The 18,894-nt window shown below is 45.1% G+C and overlaps 1 protein-coding gene across 4 annotated transcripts in view; it reads right to left on the bottom strand.

Annotated features, from left to right (window-relative positions):
* The window catches only part of LOC115193526 (collagen alpha-1(XIX) chain), a 258,296-nt gene that overhangs the window by 105,075 nt on the left and 134,327 nt on the right, over nt 1-18,894 (bottom strand). For all 4 annotated transcript variants that reach the window (XM_029752231.1, XM_029752233.1, XM_029752234.1 and 1 more), the window contains one exon: nt 11,391-11,435. In XM_029752231.1, the coding sequence (XP_029608091.1) occupies nt 11,391-11,435 (45 nt within the window). The remainder of the gene's footprint in view (nt 1-11,390; nt 11,436-18,894) is intronic.

The following is an 18,894-nucleotide window of genomic DNA, read 5'->3' as shown; positions in this document are numbered from 1 at the left end:
TGTGTCAAATCTACTGGACTCTCACACACACAACACTCTCGCCTCTTCTCTCTGCTGTCAATCATGTTGCACTTGTCTTGTATGTTCATCTCTCTCTCTCTCTCTCTCTCTCTCTCTCTCTCTCTCTCGAGAATATGCATGCAAGCACACACACACGTCAAAACTTGTTCCATCCTTTCCTCTTAAATAAACACACTGCCACAACACTATCCCTGGTGCCTTCAGACACACTGCCACAACACTATCCCTGGTGCCTTCAGACACACAGCCACAACACTATCCCTGGTGCCTTCAGACACAACACTATCCCTGGTGCCTTCAGACACAACACTATCCCTGGTGCCTTCAGACACACTGCCACAACACTATCCCTGGTGCCTTCAGACACACTGCCACAACACTATCCCTGGTGCCTTCAGGCACAACACTATCCCTGGTGCCTTCAGACACACTGCCACAACACTATCCCTGGTGCCTTCAGACACACTGCCACAACACTATCCCTGGTGCCTTCAGACACAACACTATCCCTGGTGCCTTCAGACACAACACTATCCCTGGTGCCTTCAGGCACCCTGCCACAACACTATCCCTGGTGCCTTCAGACACAACACTATCCCTGGTGCCTTCAGACACACTGCCACAACACTATCCCTGGTGCCTTCAGACACACAGCCACAACACTATCCCTGGTGCCTTCAGACACAACACTATCCCTGGTGCCTTCAGACACAACACTATCCCTGGTGCCTTCAGACACACTGCCACAACACTATCCCTGGTGTCTTCAGACACACTGCCACAACACTATCCCTGGTGCCTTCAGGCACAACACTATCCCTGGTGCCTTCAGACACACTGCCACAACACTATCCCTGGTGCCTTCAGACACAACACTATCCCTGGTGCCTTCAGACACAACACTATCCCTGGTGCCTTCAGGCACCCTGCCACAACACTATCCCTGGTGCCTTCAGACACAACACTATCCCTGGTGCCTTCAGACACACTGCCACAACACTATCCCTGGTGCCTTCAGACACACTGCCACAACACTATCCCTGGTGCCTTCAGACACCCTGCCACAACACTATCCCTGGTGCCTTCAGACACACTGCCACAACACTATCCCTGGTGCCTTCAGACACACTGCCACAACACTATCCCTGGGTGCCTTCAGACACACTGCCACAACACTATCCCTGGTGCCTTCAGACACACTGCCACAACACTATCCCTGGTGCCTTCAGACACAACACTATCCCTGGTGCCTTCAGACACACTGCCACAACACTATCCCTGGTGCCTTCAGACACACTGCCACAACACTATCCCTGGTGCCTTCAGACACAACACTATCCCTGGTGCCTTCAGGCACACTGCCACAACACTATCCCTGGTGCCTTCAGACACAACACTATCCCTGGTGCCTTCAGACACAACACTATCCCTGGTGCCTTCAGACACACTGCCACAACACTATCCCTGGTGCCTTCAGACACACTGCCACAACACTATCCCTGGTGCCTTCAGACACACTGCCACAACACTATCCCTGGTGCCTTCAGACACACTGCCACAACACTATCCCTGGTGCCTTCAGACACACTGCCACAACACTATCCCTGGTGCCTTCAGACACACTGCCACAACACTATCCCTGGTGCCTTCAGACACAACACTATCCCTGGTGCCTTCAGACACACTGCCACAACACTATCCCTGGTGCCTTCAGACACAACACTATCCCTGGGTGCCTTCAGCGTGACAGAATGGTGTTGAATGTTTAATTCAACAGAAACTGTAGTGAACGACCCGTTGAAGAACGGTGTGATTATGGTGGCCCACAGGGAGATTGTATGGTGTGTACTGCGGTTTGAGTATTTTCCATTCCGGTACCATCCCACTATTCCCATTCAAACCGGGAATGGTATTTAAAAGTATACACACCCCTACGTATGTATGTGGACAGTGAAGCTAATATTTTAAATACGGCTTTATACTCCAACATTTTGGATTTGAGATCAAGTCTGGCTGAGGCACACAGTACCGTCAACTTAGACCTGTAGAGACAAGCAGAGAGAAATGGTTCTCTGTCCAGGAGCAACACAATACAAGTTTATCCAGCCAGCTGGTCAGCCACCATTCTCTTTTCTCAGGGCACAGGAGCCATTAAAAACCTTCTAGGCGAGGCCAACATCAACATCAACACAGACCACTGGACCAATACAACATGATCAACGCAGCCGCTTCGTTCAAGAGGTTGTCCCACTGCCTCCGACTGACCCGGTACACAACGGTTTCCTTCCTGGTATGGTCACCGGAACAAGTGGACAAGTGGAGGGGGGTGGGTGTGTTTGTTACCAGGGCTGTAGGAGGGCCTCATTGTGACTCTTCCTTTCTTGATTTCTACCCCCCCGTCTCTCACATGCCTCGTGGTTAGCTACAACACCCGGGGGTTCCATGAAAATGACTGCAGGCCTTTTGCTAAAGCACTGTAGGTAATGGCCATCTGTCTGTGATGAGAAGGAGCACTGAGTCACACTGAGAGACAAGCAGCAGGAGGTAGAGGAAGAGAGGCAGGAGGGAGGCTGTCTGTGTGTCTGTGTGCGTGTGCACACGCATTTGTGTGTCTGTGAGGGTGTGCATGTGCGTGTCAGTGAGGGCGTTATTTAATATGCACAGCACCACTATTGGTTGAGAGACGCCAGTCCTCCCTGTCTCCATAGTCACTCACAAATCATGTTGAAATAGTAGTCCCAAATGACACCCTATCCCCTATAAAGTGCACTACATCACATGACAGGGGTACTCTCAGGACACTGAGGCTAGCTGGTACATCATATGACAGGGGTACTATCAGGACACTGAGGCTAGCTGGTACATCACATGACATGGACACTATCAGGACAATGAGGCTAGCTGGTACATCACATGACATGGGTACTAGCAGGACACTGAGGCAAGCTGGTACATCACATGACATGGGTACTAGCAGGACACTGAGGCTAGCTGGTACATCACATGACAGGGGTACTATCAGTACACTGAGGCAAGCTGGTACATCATATGACATGGGTACTAGCAGGACACTGAGGCTAGCTGGTACGTCACATGACAGGGGTACTATCAGGACACTGAGGCTAGCTGGTACGTCACATGACAGGGGTACTATCAGGACACTGAGGCTAGCTAGTACATCACATGACAGGGGTACAATCAGGACACTGACATTTAGAAATGTCACACTCACATTTCCTCTTTCTCTTCCTCTTCCTCCTTGTCCTCCCTTTTTCCTACAATGTTGTGTCCTATAACTATGTGGGTACGTCTGATATTGCACATTATATAGACTCTGGTCCAAAGTAGTGCACTAAATAGGCAATAGGGTGCCATTTGTGAGGCCTAATGAGTTATTAAGGTGTCAGAGAGTACAGAAAGAAATGTGGGGGAACCGTAACGGTCAGCAGCTGAAGTGATGCTAAAGATAATTGAACCTATTGAGCATGGCGGTGACAGTGACGGAAGATGAGCACCATCTTCCTGTCTATCTGGTTTGAATTCTCATTATCACAAGTTTAATCAGAGCGTCAGTGTATGAAAATAATTGAATGGGTAAAATAACAATCATTCCATATCAACAAAGTCCAGTTGGTTACTAGAAGGCAGCAGGAAGCAGTAGAGTGTAAATTAGAAATGTTCATTAGGGCAGCTGTAGCAAAACATTTTACAACGTTTTAACAGGAAACATTTAAACAAGGGATTTTTATTCAAAGGCGCTGCGTAGTCTGTGTAAAAAAAATTTTTAGGAACTAATTGTTGAGAGTAAGAAAAGTAGAATAAACGAGGTGACTAAATATGTCAAAATAGGGTTGTGCATCAGCACTGTTCCAATTTTTATATCAGTCACTGACATTCATTCAATTAGCACATCAGCTAACATTTTATAGATTGCTAGTCAAGTTGGTCTAGTCAGCAGTGTTGTGGAGTAGTGAACTACATTTAGTTCAACTAGTAATGTAATTACATTTTGCAGTAGCTTGGTGGTAGTTGAACTATATCAAATCTTGGTAGTGTTTTCAATAGTTCATTACGTTTTTCCCTTGTAGTAGTGTAGCTAACTACTAGAACGAAACAATACTTTTTTTTGGCCAAATAAAATATGGTTGAAGTAAGTAAGAACGTCCTTTCTTTTTCGGTATCAGACCTGCCTAATTCTCACTTTTTGTGTTTAATAGGCTAAATTACACATTCCGTTAACATCTGACTCCAGAGTGATCTGTTCTGGCAATTTGAAGTCTATGACGTTTTAGAGTTAGATGATACTTCTTCACGGAGTAGATTGGGTGTAGTGAACTACTTTTTTTCTAAGTAACTTTAGTTTAGTAAACTATATTTTTCATAAGGGTAGCTTTAGTTTAGTAAACTATATTTTTCATAAGGGTAGTTTTAGTTTAGTAAACTATATTTTGCATAAGGGTAGTTTTAGTTTAGTAAACTATATTTTTCATAAGGGTAGCTTTAGTTTAGTAAACTATATTTTGCATAAGGGTAGCTTTAGTTTAGTAAACTTTATTTTGCATAAGGGTAGCTTTAGTTTAGTAAACTATATTTTTCATAAGGGTAGCTTTAGTTTAGTAAACTATATTTTGCATAAGGGTAGCTTTAGTTTAGTAAACTATATTTTGCATAAGGGTAGCTTTAGTTTAGTAAACTTTATTTTGCATAAGGGTAGCTTTAGTTTAGTAAACTATATTTTTCATAAGGGTAGCTTTAGTTTAGTAAACTATATTTTTCATAAGGGTAGCTTTAGTTTAGTAAACTTTATTTTTCATAAGGGTAGCTTTAGTTTAGTAAACTATATTTTTCATAAGGGTAGCTTTAGTTAAGTAAACTATATTTTTCATAAGGGTAGCTTTAGTTAAGTAAACTATATTTTTCATAAGGGTAGCTTTAGTTTAGTAAACTATATTTTTCATAAGGGTAGCTTTAGTTTAGTAAACTATATTTTTCATAAGGGTAGTTTTAGTTTAGTAAACTATATTTTTCATAAGGGTAGCTTTAGTTTAGTCAACTATATTTTTCATAAGGGTAGTTTTAGTTTAGTAAACTATATTTTTCATAAGGGTAGCTTTAGTTTAGTAAACTATATTTTTCATAAGGGTAGTTTTAGTTTAGTAAACTATATTTTTCATAAGGGTAGCTTTAGTTTAGCTTAGCTTCTTCAAATGTGAAGTAATTGGTAGCTTGGTAAACTACATTTTCAGAGTAGCTTCCCCATCACTGGTAGCCAGCTACCAAATGACCGACCGGGCGCACAGGGCATGTGCCCAGGGGCCCTAACCCCCAGGGGGCCCCTACTGATCTTGACTAAGCTAGTCACTCACTCAGATATCATTAACATGGCATACTGTAAGTCATGGCAAAATGTGTAGAATTGCAGGAAATTAGCTTAAAAATGCTCAATTTTCTCAACAACCAAAATGTGTAGAATTACAGAAAGTAACATTAACACTGCAACAACAAAAAAATCCACTGACAAGAAGGGGGGCACTAAAATGTTTTGCCCAGCGAGGTGGGATGGGCCCCCCAACCAAATATTGCTTAGGGCCTCCAAAAGGCTAGCGGTGGCTCTGTTCTTATAGGAAAAGTTCAGATAGTACTAGATAGTACCTCCCAAATGTAGATACTGTAGGCTCACTCTGTTTTATAGAGTTTTCTTCTGTTTTATACCTACTGGACACAACCCTTCTATAGATGTATGTTGAGTTTTGTGTTTAGGTGATCACACGCACCCAGTCTCTGTGGTTGATTAACAGGCCTGCAGAGAAAACTATGGTTGAGTTCCTGCTGACTACATTGCAGACACATGCCATATCTTATAACACCTGGATAGATATTTAACATCAGCTAACCACATCAGATGATATACATTAGCAATCTGGTGATTATTTAACATCAGATAACCTCATCATATGATATAGCAATCTGGTGCCCAACTGCACAGTCGATGACATGGCACACAACCATTGGTTGATGCAATTCAATGCAGTCGGGCAGGAACTCAACCCAACAGTCAAGCAGGCCTTAAAGGCAGAACTCAGAGCCATCCTCCTCACCGATACGATCTACTGTATGCATGACAGCACTCCTAATATACCCCTGTGGGGTTTGTACAATAATCATTCAGCCTTGTAGTATCAGAATTGATGATAAGTGTTTCTAATAGATCAATATGACACAATCCATTCCTTTACTGCTCACTGTTTGCATATATTTAGGTGTATTAAAACTTCCCTTCCACGGGATGGTTGAGCTAACGTAAGCTCATGCGATTAGCATGAGGTTGTAAGTAACAAGAATATTTCCCAGAACATAGACATATCTGATATTGACAGAAAGCTTAAATTCTTGTTCATCTGCACTGTCCAATTTACAGTAGCTATTACAGTGAGAGAAAAAAACATGTTATTGTTTGAGGAGAGTGCACAATTTTGAACTTGAAAAGTTCTTAATAAACAAATTAGGCTCATTTGGGCAGTCTTGATACAACATTTTGAACATAAATGCAATGGTTCATTGGATCAGTCTAAACTTTGCACATACACTGATGCCATCTAGTGGCCAAAATCTAAATTGCACCTGGGCTGGAATAATATATTACGGCCTTTCTCCTGCATTTCAAAGATGATGGTACAACAAAAAATACAAAAGAACGGTTGTTTTTTATTTGTATTATCTTTTACCAGATCCAGAGATGCTTAATGTGAGTCTGGAAGGAGAGTTTACAGTCTAACCAGACACCTAGGTATTTGTAATTGTCCACATATTCTAAGTCAGAACCGTCCAGAGTAGTGATGCTAGTCGGGCGGGCGGATGCGGGCAGCAATCGGTTGAAGAGCATGCATTTAGTTTTACTAGCATTTAAAAGCAGTTGGTGGCCACGGAAGGATTGTTGTATGGCATTGGAGCTCGTTTGGAGGTTTGTTAACACAGTGTCCAAAGAAGGGCCAGATGTATACAGAATGGTGTCGTCTGCGTAGAGGTGGCTCAGAGAATCACCAGCAGCAAGAGCGACATCATTGATCTATACAGGGAAAAAAGTCGGCCCGAGAATTGAACCCTGTGGCACCCCCAAGAGACTGCTAGTGGTCCGGACAACAGTTCCTCTGATTTGACACACTGAACTCTATCTGAGAAGTAGTTGATGAACCAGGCGAGGCAGTGATTTGAGAAACCAAGGCTATTGAGTCTGCTGATAAGAATGTGGTGATTGACAGAGTCGAAAGCCTTGGCCAGGTCGATGAAGACAGAAGCATAGTATTGTCTTTTATTGATGGTGGTTAAGATATCGTTTAGGACCTTGAGCGTGGCTGAGGTGCCCCCATGACCAACTCGGAAACCAGATTGCATAGTGGAGAAGGTACGGTGGGATTCGAAATGGTCGGTGATCTGTTTGTTGACTTGGCTTTCGAAGATTTTAGAAAGGCAGGGCAGGATGGATATAGGTCTGTAACAGTTTAGGTCTAGAGTGTCACCCCCTTTGAAGAGGGGGATGACCGCGGCAGCTTTCCAATCTTTGTGGATCTCAGATGATACGAAAGAGAGGTTGAACAGGCTAGTAATAGGGGTTGCAACAATTTCAGCAGATAATTTTAGAAAGAGAGGGTCCAGATTGTCTAGCCCAGCTGCTTTGTAGGGATCCAGATTTTGCAGCTCTTTCAGAACATCTGAGCTGCCGGCAGGGGTGGGGGTAGCCAGGTGGAAAGCATGGCCAGCCGTAGAAAAATGCTTATTGAAATTATCGATTATCATAGATTTATCGGTAGTGACAGTGTTACCTAGCCTCAGTGCAGTGGGCAGCTGGGAGGAGGTGCTCTTATTCTCCATGGACTTTACAGTGTCCCAAAACTTTTTTGGAATTAGTGCTACAGGATGCAAATTTCTAAGCTAGCCTTAGCTTTCCTAACTGACTGTGTGTATTGGTTCCTGACTTCCCTGAAAAGTTTCATATCGCGGGGGCTATTCGATGCTAATGCAATACGCCACAGGATGTTTTTGTGTTGGTCAAGGGCAGTCAAGTCTGGAGCGAACCAAGGGCTGTAGCTGTTCTTAGTTCAACATTTTTTGAATGGGGCATGCTTATTTAAGATTGTGAGGAAAGCACTTTTAAAGAGCAACCAGGCATCCTCTACTGACGGGATTAGGTCAATATCCTTCCTGGATACCGGGGCCAGGTCGATTAGAAAGGCCTGCTCGCTGAAGTGTTTTAGGGAGCGTTTGACCGTGATGAGGGGTGGGCGTTTCACCGCGGACCCATTACATACGCAAGCAATGAGGCAGTGATCGCTGAGATCCTGGTTGAAGACAGCAGAGGTGTATTTAGAGGGCAGGTTGGTCAGGATGATATCTATGAGGGTGCCCATGGTTATGGATTTACGGTTGTACCTTGTAGGTTCCAGGTACCTCTGGAGAGGTGGATTTTTAAAAGTAGAAGCTCAAATTGTTTGGGCACAGACCTGGATAGTATGACAGAACTCTGCAGGCAGTAGATTACAACTCTGCCACCTTTGGCAGTTCTATCTTGTCGGAAAATGTTGTAGTTGGGGATGGAAATGTCAGATTTTTTGGTGGCCTTCCTAAGCCAGAATTCAGACACAGCTAGGACATCAGGGTTGGCAGAGTGTGCTAAAGCAGTGAATAAAACAAACTTTGGGAGGAGGCTTCTGATGTTAACATGCATGAAACCAAGGCTTTTACGGTTACAGAAGTCAACAAATGAGAGTGCCTGGGGCCTGGGAATAGGTGTGGTGCTGGGTGCTATAGGGCCTGAGTTAACCTCTCCATCACCAGAGGAACAGAGGAGGGGTAAGATAAGGGTACGGCTAAAGGCTATTAGAACTGGTAGTCTAGTGCGTTGGGAACAGAGAATAAAATGAGCAGATTTCTGGGCGTGGTGGTGTGCTAAGAGGTGTGTTAATGACAGTACATATAGAGGTGTGTTAATGACAGTACATATAGAGGTGTGTTAATGACAGTACTGGATGAACGCTACATGGATGACAGTGTGGCTTTTAAATAGAAACGTGTGTGTGAGTGTGTGTACGCCTGCGTGCATGTTCGCACATGAGTACTGTATGAGTCTTGTAAGTGTACTTTTAAACCACAGTCACAGTGTCTTGAGAGAAGTCAGTTATTCAGAGATCTGTCTGCTTTGGGTGGCAGTGATGATTCTTAGGGGCACAGTGATGGTTCTTAGGGGGACAGTGATGGTTCTTAGGGTGACAGTGATGGTTCTTAGGATGACAGTGAGGGTTCTTAGAGTGGCAGTGAGGGTTCTTAGGGTGGCAGTGATGGTTCTTAGTGGGACAGTGATGGTTCTTAAGGGGACAGTGATGGTTATTAGGGGGGCAGTGATGGTTCTTAGGGGGACAGTGATGGTTCTTAGGGTGACAGTGATGGTTCTTAGGGTGACAGTGATGGTTCTTAGGGTGACAGTGATGGTTCTTATAGTGACAGTGATGGTTCTTAGGGTGACAGTGATGGTCCTTAAGGGGACAGTGATGGTTCTTAGGGTGACAGTGATGGTTCTTAGAGTGACAGTGATGGTTCTTAGGGTGACAGTGATGGTTCTTAGAGTGACAGTGATGGTTCTTAGGGTGACAGTGATGGTTCTTAGGATGACAGTGAGGGTTCTTAGGATGACAGTGAGGGTTCTTAGAGTGGCAGTGAGGGTTCTTAGGGTGGCAGTGAGGGTTCTTAGGGTGACAGTGATGGTTCTTAAGGGGACAGTGATGGTTCTTAGGGGGACAGTGATGGTTCTTAGGGTGACATTGATGGTTCTTAGGGTGGCAGTGATGGTTCTTAGTGGGACAGTGATGGTTCTTAAGGGGACAATGATGGTTCTTAGGGGGACAGTGATGGTTCTTAGGGGGACAGTGATGGTTCTTAGGGGGACAGTGATGGTTCTTAGGGTGACAGTGATGGTTCTTATAGTGACAGTGATGGTTCTTAGGGTGACAGTGATGGTTCTTAGAGGCACAGTGATGGTTCTTAGGGTGACAGTGATAGTTCTTAGAGTGACAGTGATGGTTCTTAGAGTGGCAGTGATGGTTCTTAGGGTGACAGTGATGGTTCTTAAGGGGACAGTGATGGTTCTTAGGGTGACAGTGATGGTTCTTATAGTGACAGTGATGGTTCTTAGGGTGACAGTGATGGTTCTTAGAGTGACAGTGATGGTTCTTAGGGTGACAGTGATGGTTCTTAGGGTGACAGTGATGGTTCTTAGAGTGACAGTGATGGTTCTTAGGTTGACAGTGATGGTTATTAGGTTGACAGTGATGATTCTTAGGGGGACAGTGATGGTTCTTAGACTGGCAGTGATGGTTCTTAGGGTGACAGTGATGGTTCTTAGGGTGACAGTGATGGTTCTTAGGGGGACAGTGATGGTTCTTAGAGTCGCAGTGATGGTTCTTAGGGGGACAGTGATGGTTCTTAGGGTGACAGTGATGGTTCTTAGGGTGACAGTGATGGTTCTTAGGGGGACAGTGATGTTCTTAGGGGGACAGTGATGGTTCTTAGGGTGACAGTGATGGTTCTTAGGGTGACAGTGATGGTTCTTAGGGTGACAGTGATGGTTCTTAGGGTGACATTGATGGTTCTTAGAGTGACAGTGATGGTTCTTAGGGTGACAGTGATCCTTTCTTAGGTGACAGTGATGGTTCAGGCTCATTTTCTCAGTGTTCAGTGATACCTTAGGCCGGCGATAGTGCTGCGTCGATAGTATTGAATACCCTGATACCCATGCCTCTGAGAGATGAGTCTCAATTAGGACTACTGTGGATCTCTTCTACAGAGGAGTCTCAATTAGGACTATTGTGGATCTCTCCTACAGATGAGTCTCAATTAGGACTACTGTGGATCTCTTCTACAGAGGAGTCTCAATTAGGACTACTGTGGATCTCTCCTACAGAGGAGTCTCAATTAGGACTACTGTGGATCTCTTCTACAGAGGAGTCTCAATTAGGACTACTGTGGATCTCTCCTACAGAGGAGTCTCAATTAGGACTACTGTGGATCTCTCCTACAGATGAAGGAGACCTGAATATATTTGGTTCTTTGTGAGATACATGCAGGTGAGAGTTAAAAAGAGCTCCTGGTTGAATGATTGATCTTTCGACATGAGACAGAAGTGTGTGTTTAGTGGGAGTAAACATTGATTGACAGGCATGTGCCGTATGTATACCATACAGGAGGACTGTCTGCAAGTAAGCATTGAATTGGATGATGTATACCATGCATATCCCATACAACTTCAAACTGAAACGGTCTGTGACAGTGGCAAACAGAAGGAAGGAAGGAAGAAATGCAGCATCAGCATCAGTACTTACAGGTAGGCCTCTGGGTCCAGGTTCCCCTGTCTTCCCTCGACGACCCTGTAACACACACAGAGAGACGAGAGGAAGTGAGACAGGTGTCAGATGGAGAACATGAACTAGAAGTTCACACAAGTGTCAGCTGGGCTGTGTCTACATACACACTAATACCAGAGAGAGAGAGAGAGAGAGAGAGAGAGAGAGAGAGAGAGAGAGAGAGAGAGAGAGAGAGAGAGAGAGAGAGAGAGAGAGAGAGAGAGAGAGAGAGAGATGACAAGGAGCAACAAGTTCCCACCAGTGGCATCTGGGTCTACTACACATTGCCAACAGTCAGGCTAGGGGGCTAGCCAGCTAGCTGCTCCTGTCTGGCTGAGTCCCAAATGTACCCCTATTCCTTATATAGTGCACTACTTTTGACCAGAGACTTATGGGTCCTGGTCGAAAGTACAGCACTAATTAGGGAAAAGGCTGCCATTTGGGACACATCCTGCCTGTCTGTCGGGCACTGTAGTTAATTAGCTTTAAATGAACATGAAGCAAACAGCTTAATTGCTCTCTCCCTATGTGGTACACTAGTCTTTGTTCCCCCTGTGGTTTATCACCCTGCTACCCAGCTGTGTGTGTCCCTGGCCACATCAATCAACCAGCCAGTAGTGACAACAAGCCCAGGCCAAGAGCATGGCTGGGGGTCCTTCACCAGGATGAGGTCACAGTGGACCAATCACGTACATACAGTATCATGTTGTTATGATGGGTTTTCTGATTTCTGATTGGATTATAATGTTACCCAAGACCTTCATAATCACAACTCAATTAATATTTTTTGCGATAGCATATTTATGAAACGTATTTTTTAGACTGTTAGTCATTGGCTCAGAACAGGTTGGCTTGATGCCCAGTTTTTTTAGTGTTAAACATGTTTATGATTTGTTTTCTGATTGGTTAAAATGTGTGGGTTATTCTCAATGTGACATGCCTTTGAACATGGCCTTAGCTGTGGTAAATTCACAATATGCTATACACTACATACCATACTTACATATGGTGGTATAGCTGACCATATACCACACGACATATCAAGCCTTATTGCTTAATTTAGAGCTTCTATTGAGAGTATTTGATTAACTTTGTACTGTAAAACTGTTGTGACTGTGTTTCTGGAAGACTAGCCATCTTTAATGAGATAACGACTGCTACTTAAACTAATCAAAGTTGCTCTAATTGACATGAAGATGATATGAGAGAATATTAGTGTCCACATGAGGAATGAGGAGATGAATCTCTATGGACTTCCTTCAGATGAAGTGGCTTGGCATCACACAGTCACTGTGGTGGGCAGTAGTGCCTAGTGTGTGTGTGTGTGTGTGTGTGTGTGTGTGTGTGTGTGTGTGTGTGTGTGTGTGTGTGTGTGTGTGTGTGTGTGTGTGTGTGTGTGTGTGTGTGTGTGTGTGTGTGTGTGTGTGTGTGAGAGAGAGAGTGTGTGTGAGAGTGGGTGACTGTGTGTGTCTGTGTGTGAGAGTGGGTGACTGTGTGTGTCTGTGTGTATGTGTGTGAGAGTGGGTGACTGTGTGTGTCTGTGTGTATGTGTGTGAGAGTGGGTGACTGTGTGTGTCTGTGTGTATGTGTGTGAGAGTGGGTGACTGTGCATGCATGCATGTTTGTGTCCAGAGTTTGGGAGTCTTTCAAACTGCTAAGATGAGAGATAGTCTCAGAACATGCCCAGGCCCACACCAACTGAATGTACATAATCAACCAGCAACAGCTACAACAGAGACTAAGGCATAAACACCATCAGCTCTTCCTAGGTCTCAATCCAAGCCTTGAATGTAGCCTACATCCCTGCCACAACCCTCCATGTAATACTGTCTGTATTGACAGTAGGCCTGTAATACGTGGCCTATACAAACTGACTGTCTGTTTTCACCCCCTTGACTTAGTGTCTGCATTCCAAATGGTACCCTATTCCCTATTTAGTGCACCACTTGGTCAAACGTAGTGCACTATATCGGTAATAGGGTGCAATTTGTGACAAAGACAGTGGCTGTGAGGATCTATTAGAGAGGATTGGATCAGAACCCTGATGAAAAGACAGACAGGGAATCAACACAAAGAGACGAGTCACTCCACTCTTCCCCTTCCTCTGGCACACACATCTACATAGACTTTGACTTTAGACACTCTGTGTGTGTGTGTGTGTGTGTGTGTGTGTGTGTGTGTGTGTGTGTGTGTGTGTGTGTGTGTGTGTGTGTGTGTGTGTGTGTGTGTGTGTGTGTGTGTGTGTGTGTGTGGTGTGTGGTGTGTGGGGTGTCTGTGGTGTGTGGTGTGTGGTGTGTGTGGTGTCTGTGGTGTGTGGTGTGTGGTGTGTGTGTCGTGTGTGGTGTGTGTCGTGTGTGTGGTGAGTAGTGTTTGTGGTGTGTAGTGTGTGGTGTGTGGTGAATGTATATTGTGTGTATAGTGTGTATTGCGTGTGGTGTGTGTGGTGTGTGTGTAGTGTGTGTTTTAAAGAGTGAATCATGTATAAAGGGCTGGAGAGAAAGAGAGCACCTTTTCAACTTGAGGTGAATAGTTCCATTATGTTCTTTGATAATTAAATGCTAAGAGTAAATCACACACACACACACACACACACACACACACACACACACACACACACACACACACACACACACACACACACACACACACACACACACACACACACACACACACACACACACACACACACACACACACACACACAATACACACACACTCTGTTGACAGTTTGTTGTAGTGTTGGCCCTCTCACTCTCAGCCTTGTTGCTCCCCTGAACCTAAAACAACAGTAGATTACAGACATCAGTACAGAGATATAACTCATGAATATTTAACCTAGTACTATTCCAAACAGGTAATGAATTATGCAATTCTTGACAAAATGATCTCTCCATATTCACCCTCAAAACCCTTAACTATGAAGTGCATACTGATTTTGATGTGTGTGTTTCCTTCATAATTTCAGTTTAACAAGTGAATGATGATATATGATAAATCAAATCCCTATTGCTTTATATTGTGAGAACACTAACCATGGTCTACTGGTCAGTACACATTCTGTATGTATCGTTGTAGGAACCATAGAACGTGTGTATGCAGGGATGCGTGTCACAATGGTCATTTACTGTTAGCACAAGCGGAGACACGCTGTCCTTTTAGAAAACAGGCTGTCAATGACACAGCAGCGCTGCTGCACCTAGTCAAAATAGTCTAGAAGCGATTGCTAACGAACAATTTTAGCTGGCTAGCTAATCATATTTAATAACTGTGGGCCAAAGCAATTAACTTATTTAGCGTTAATTAGCGTCTCCAGTAATGTTTACTTTTTGAGGTTCTATGAAGTCTCCTCTTTCCAAGAGCATTCTAACAGATAACTGACCTGAGAGACAGACAGATACATGAATGTCTTGATACAGTTGATACACTATTAGTTTACAGCACAAAAGTACCCAGAAAACCTTCTAAAAGGACTCATTTGAGGCAGAAAGGAGTTGCAGCACTCGTTGAAAAGGCAGGGATTAATTTGTTATTTACTCACTTTATTGGATTGTTTAGGATGAGTACCGACGTCTCGGTATGCCGGTACGGCTGTGTATTTGAAAGGAGCCCATTCTAACGTACATACTCTTCCCACAGCCACTGTGTCAAACGAGACTACGCCCAAGTCCCAAATGGCACCCTATTGCCTACGTAGTGCACTACTTTTGATCAAAAGTAGTGCACTATATAGGGAACAAGGTGCTGTTTGGGATGCAGACATAGTGTCTCTCCAGACCATCTATCCTGATGATGAGTCACAGCACAGAGATGAAGGCTGCGTCCCGAATGGCACCCTATTTCCAACGTAGTGCACTCCTTTTGATGGGTCCTGGTCAAAAATAGTGTACCATTTAGGATACACACTATCTACTCTCCAGTACATCTGGACTGAACTTCCTCCACATCAATGGATTTTCCTTCAACTGGACTCATTAGTCTAGCGCAACAGCTGGGGGTCTGAAAAAGCCTTGGTCTCTCAGCCTTGGTCACTCAGCCTTGGTCACGCAGCCTTGGAACTTTTCAGCTGCACTATTGCTACATGTACATGTATATCCAAACACCATTATTAGATTCCATCATTCTGAACTACAACATGGTCCAAGTACTGCTCGAGCCCCTGGAATGACAGTGAAATGTCAGAGAGCATAGACTAAAAGCCTTCCTTCAGTTGTACTGAGGCTCTAGTCTTGTTCAACCACAGAACTTTCTCTCCCTTCACCCCTCTCCGCTCTCTTTGTATCCCCTCTCCCCATCTCTACTTCCTTCCCACTCTTCCCTCCTCTCTACCTTTTCCCTTCTCTCCCCTCGTCTTTCTACCTTCTATCCTCGTCCTTCCCCCACTCTCCTCTCCCCCTCACCTCTTCTCCTTTCCTTCCCTCCCCCTCATATCCCCCCTCACCTCTTCTCCCCCCCTCTCCCTCCTTACCTCTTCTCCTTTCTTACCCCCCCACCCCCTCTCCCTATATCTGTTGGATCACAGTGTGGCAATCTGTTGCTAGGCAACGCCAAGTGTCTTATAAATTTGACAACATCCGTGAGTTTGATATTATTTGAGTTCTGCAGTGAAGCCCTCCTTTAGGTCATTGCCATATATTAGAGGGAGGGAGGGAGGACAGGAAGGAGGGAGAGATGATGGAGGGAAGACAGGAAGGATGGAGAGATGAGGGAGGGAGGGAAGACAGGAAGGAGGGAGAGATGAGGGAGGGATGGAGGGAAGACAGGAAGGAGGGAGGGAGGGAGGGAGGGAGGGAGGGAGGGAGGGAGGGAGGGAGGGAGGGAGGGAGGGAGGGATGGAGGGAAGACAGCAAGGATGGAGAGATGAGGGAGGGATGGAGGGAAGACAGGAAGGAGGGAGAGGAGAGGCAGGGATGTAGGGAAGACAGGAAGGATGGAGAGATGAGGGAGGGATGGAGGGAAGACAGGAAGGATGGAGAGGTGAGGGAGGGAAGTGTAGGGAGGAGAGGAAGGATAGAGAGATGAGGGAGGGAGGGAGGGAAGACAGGAAGGATGGAGAGATGAGGGAGGGAAGACAGGAAGGAGGGAGAGATGAGGGAGGGAAGACAAGAAGGAGGGAGAGATGAGGAGGGAAGTGTAGGGAGGAGAGGAAGGAGGGAGAGATGAGGAGGGAAGTGTAGGGAGGAGAGGAAGGATGGAGAGATGAGGAGGGAAGTGTAGGGAGGAGAGGAAGGATGGAGAGATGAGGAGGGAAGTGTAGGGAGGAGAGGAAGGATGGAGAGATGAGGAGGGAAGTGTAGGGAGGAGAGGAAGGATGGAGAGATGAGGAGGGAAGTGTAGGGAGGAGAGGAAGGATGGAGAGATGAGGAGGGAAGTGTAGGGAGGAGAGGAAGGATGGAGAGATGAGGAGGGAAGTGTAGGGAGGAGAGGAAGGAGGGAAGTGTAGGGAGGAGAGGACCATGCTCCAAACCCCTTTAGACTGAGGAGTAGAAGACCATCTATCTGCTCTGTAATATCAGTAATACACCACCATGTACACAGACACACACACACACACACACACACACACACACACACACACACACACACACACACACACACACACACACACCATATATTTAGATGATAATATTTACGAGCAGTACTGTAAAACAGAAGAAAGAAACAACTATTGAGGGCTGTTATAGGACCAACACCCCATTTTACCTCAACAAATCACCCTGCTCAGGAACACAATGACATCACAAGGGCACACCTGTCTGGCTCATCTTTATAGTTCCAGTGTTTGGTGTCTCTTGTCTGCTGGTAAACAGTAAACACAGCTGTGTGTAGATTGTTGTAAATAAATATGCCATTCAGATCCTGATCAATTTGTTGTACGAAAGACTCAGGCTGCCTGAACACACGTCCCCTAAGGGACACACAGTCACACACACAGACCACCCACACACACAGACCACCCACACACACACACACACACACACACACACACACACACACACACACACACACACACACCCGGTCTCCCTGAGGGACTGAGGCATCAGCTCATGCAGAAAGAGTGTCTTGTGAGTGGTCCAGTTGGGGAAAAGGTCATCTCTCATATGAGCACCGGAGAGATCTGTGCTGACTGACTGACTGACTGACTCTCTGACTGACTGATTGACTGACTGACCTTGGTGACTGACTCTCTGACTGACTGATTGACTGGTCTTGGTGACTGACTGACTGTCTGATTTAGAATGGTCACATCAGACCATTGCCTCCTTCCTCTTCCCCAAACAAGACTAGGCCATCCACAACTCGTGCAAAGGTTGCCATGACACCATATATATTTCTCTGTGGAGTGAGACATCACCAAACATTATTAATCCACCCACCCACCCACCCACTCATCCATCCACCCACTCATCCATCCATCCATCCACCCACCCACCCACCCACCCACCCACTCATCCATCCACCTACTCATCCACCCACCCACCCACCCACTCATCAATCCACCTACTCATCCATCCACCCACCCACCCATCAATCAATCCATCCACCCATCCATCCACCCACCCACCCATCCATCCACCCATCCACCCATCCATCCATCCATCCATCCATCCACCCATCCAGAGGAAGCAAGTTTGAGTGAGACATTGTCATTATTCCAAATTCGTTGGCCCCTGAACGCTTCAGTCCAACCCGGAGACAAGGCACTAACCTTTCCTATAACAACTAATTGTTCCTAGACACCACCAATTACCCTGATGAGTCTACCAGGAAGCCTGCAAAACAACTTCTAATATATTCCTTAATTAATTCATGAAATGTTATCCTTTCCCTTCTGCAGATGTTTTCTGTTTTCTCGTTTTGCACTCAGAAACCGTCTTACTTCTACAGATGGTGGCAACAACTTTCAGAGGAGAGAGAGAGTGAGAGACAGAGCGAGAAAGAGAGGAACTGAGACAGAACTGCATTTCCTGACAAAATATAAAAATATAAAATAATTAGAGAGTGTCATTTCCCCAAATTTGAAAGCCTTATTCAAGGTTTCAAAGACCTCTCTGATGAGGATAGGCTACCCGTCCTGTTGGGGGAGGACGCAGAGAGCTGTGGGTTGGCAGCGCACTACATTGCTGCCTGCCATAAGATGAAGGACAGTGTCTGACAGACCAATCAACCAGCACCTGTCCTCTTTTATTATTGCTATTGTTAAACGTATGGTTATTTTGACCCTTGGTTATTGTTCTTACTGTTGTCCCATTGACAATATAGATTTTTACATTTTTTATTATGTTAATATTGGGATGGAGGGAAGACAGGAGAGAAAGACAGAGAGAGAATCAGTTATAGAACCCATTGCCCTTTATGGTTGTGAAATCTGGGGTCCGCTTACCTACCAAGAATTCTCAAATGGGACAAACACCAAATTGAGACTCTGCGACTTTGCAAAAATATCATCTGTGTACAACGTAAAACACCAAATAATGCAAGCAGA

Source organism: Salmo trutta, chromosome 5 (assembly GCF_901001165.1).
Source record: "Salmo trutta chromosome 5, fSalTru1.1, whole genome shotgun sequence".
Lineage (NCBI taxonomy): Eukaryota > Metazoa > Chordata > Actinopteri > Salmoniformes > Salmonidae > Salmo > Salmo trutta.
Note: the sequence above shows the minus strand (reverse complement) of the source record. Positions and strands in the feature narration are given on the sequence as shown.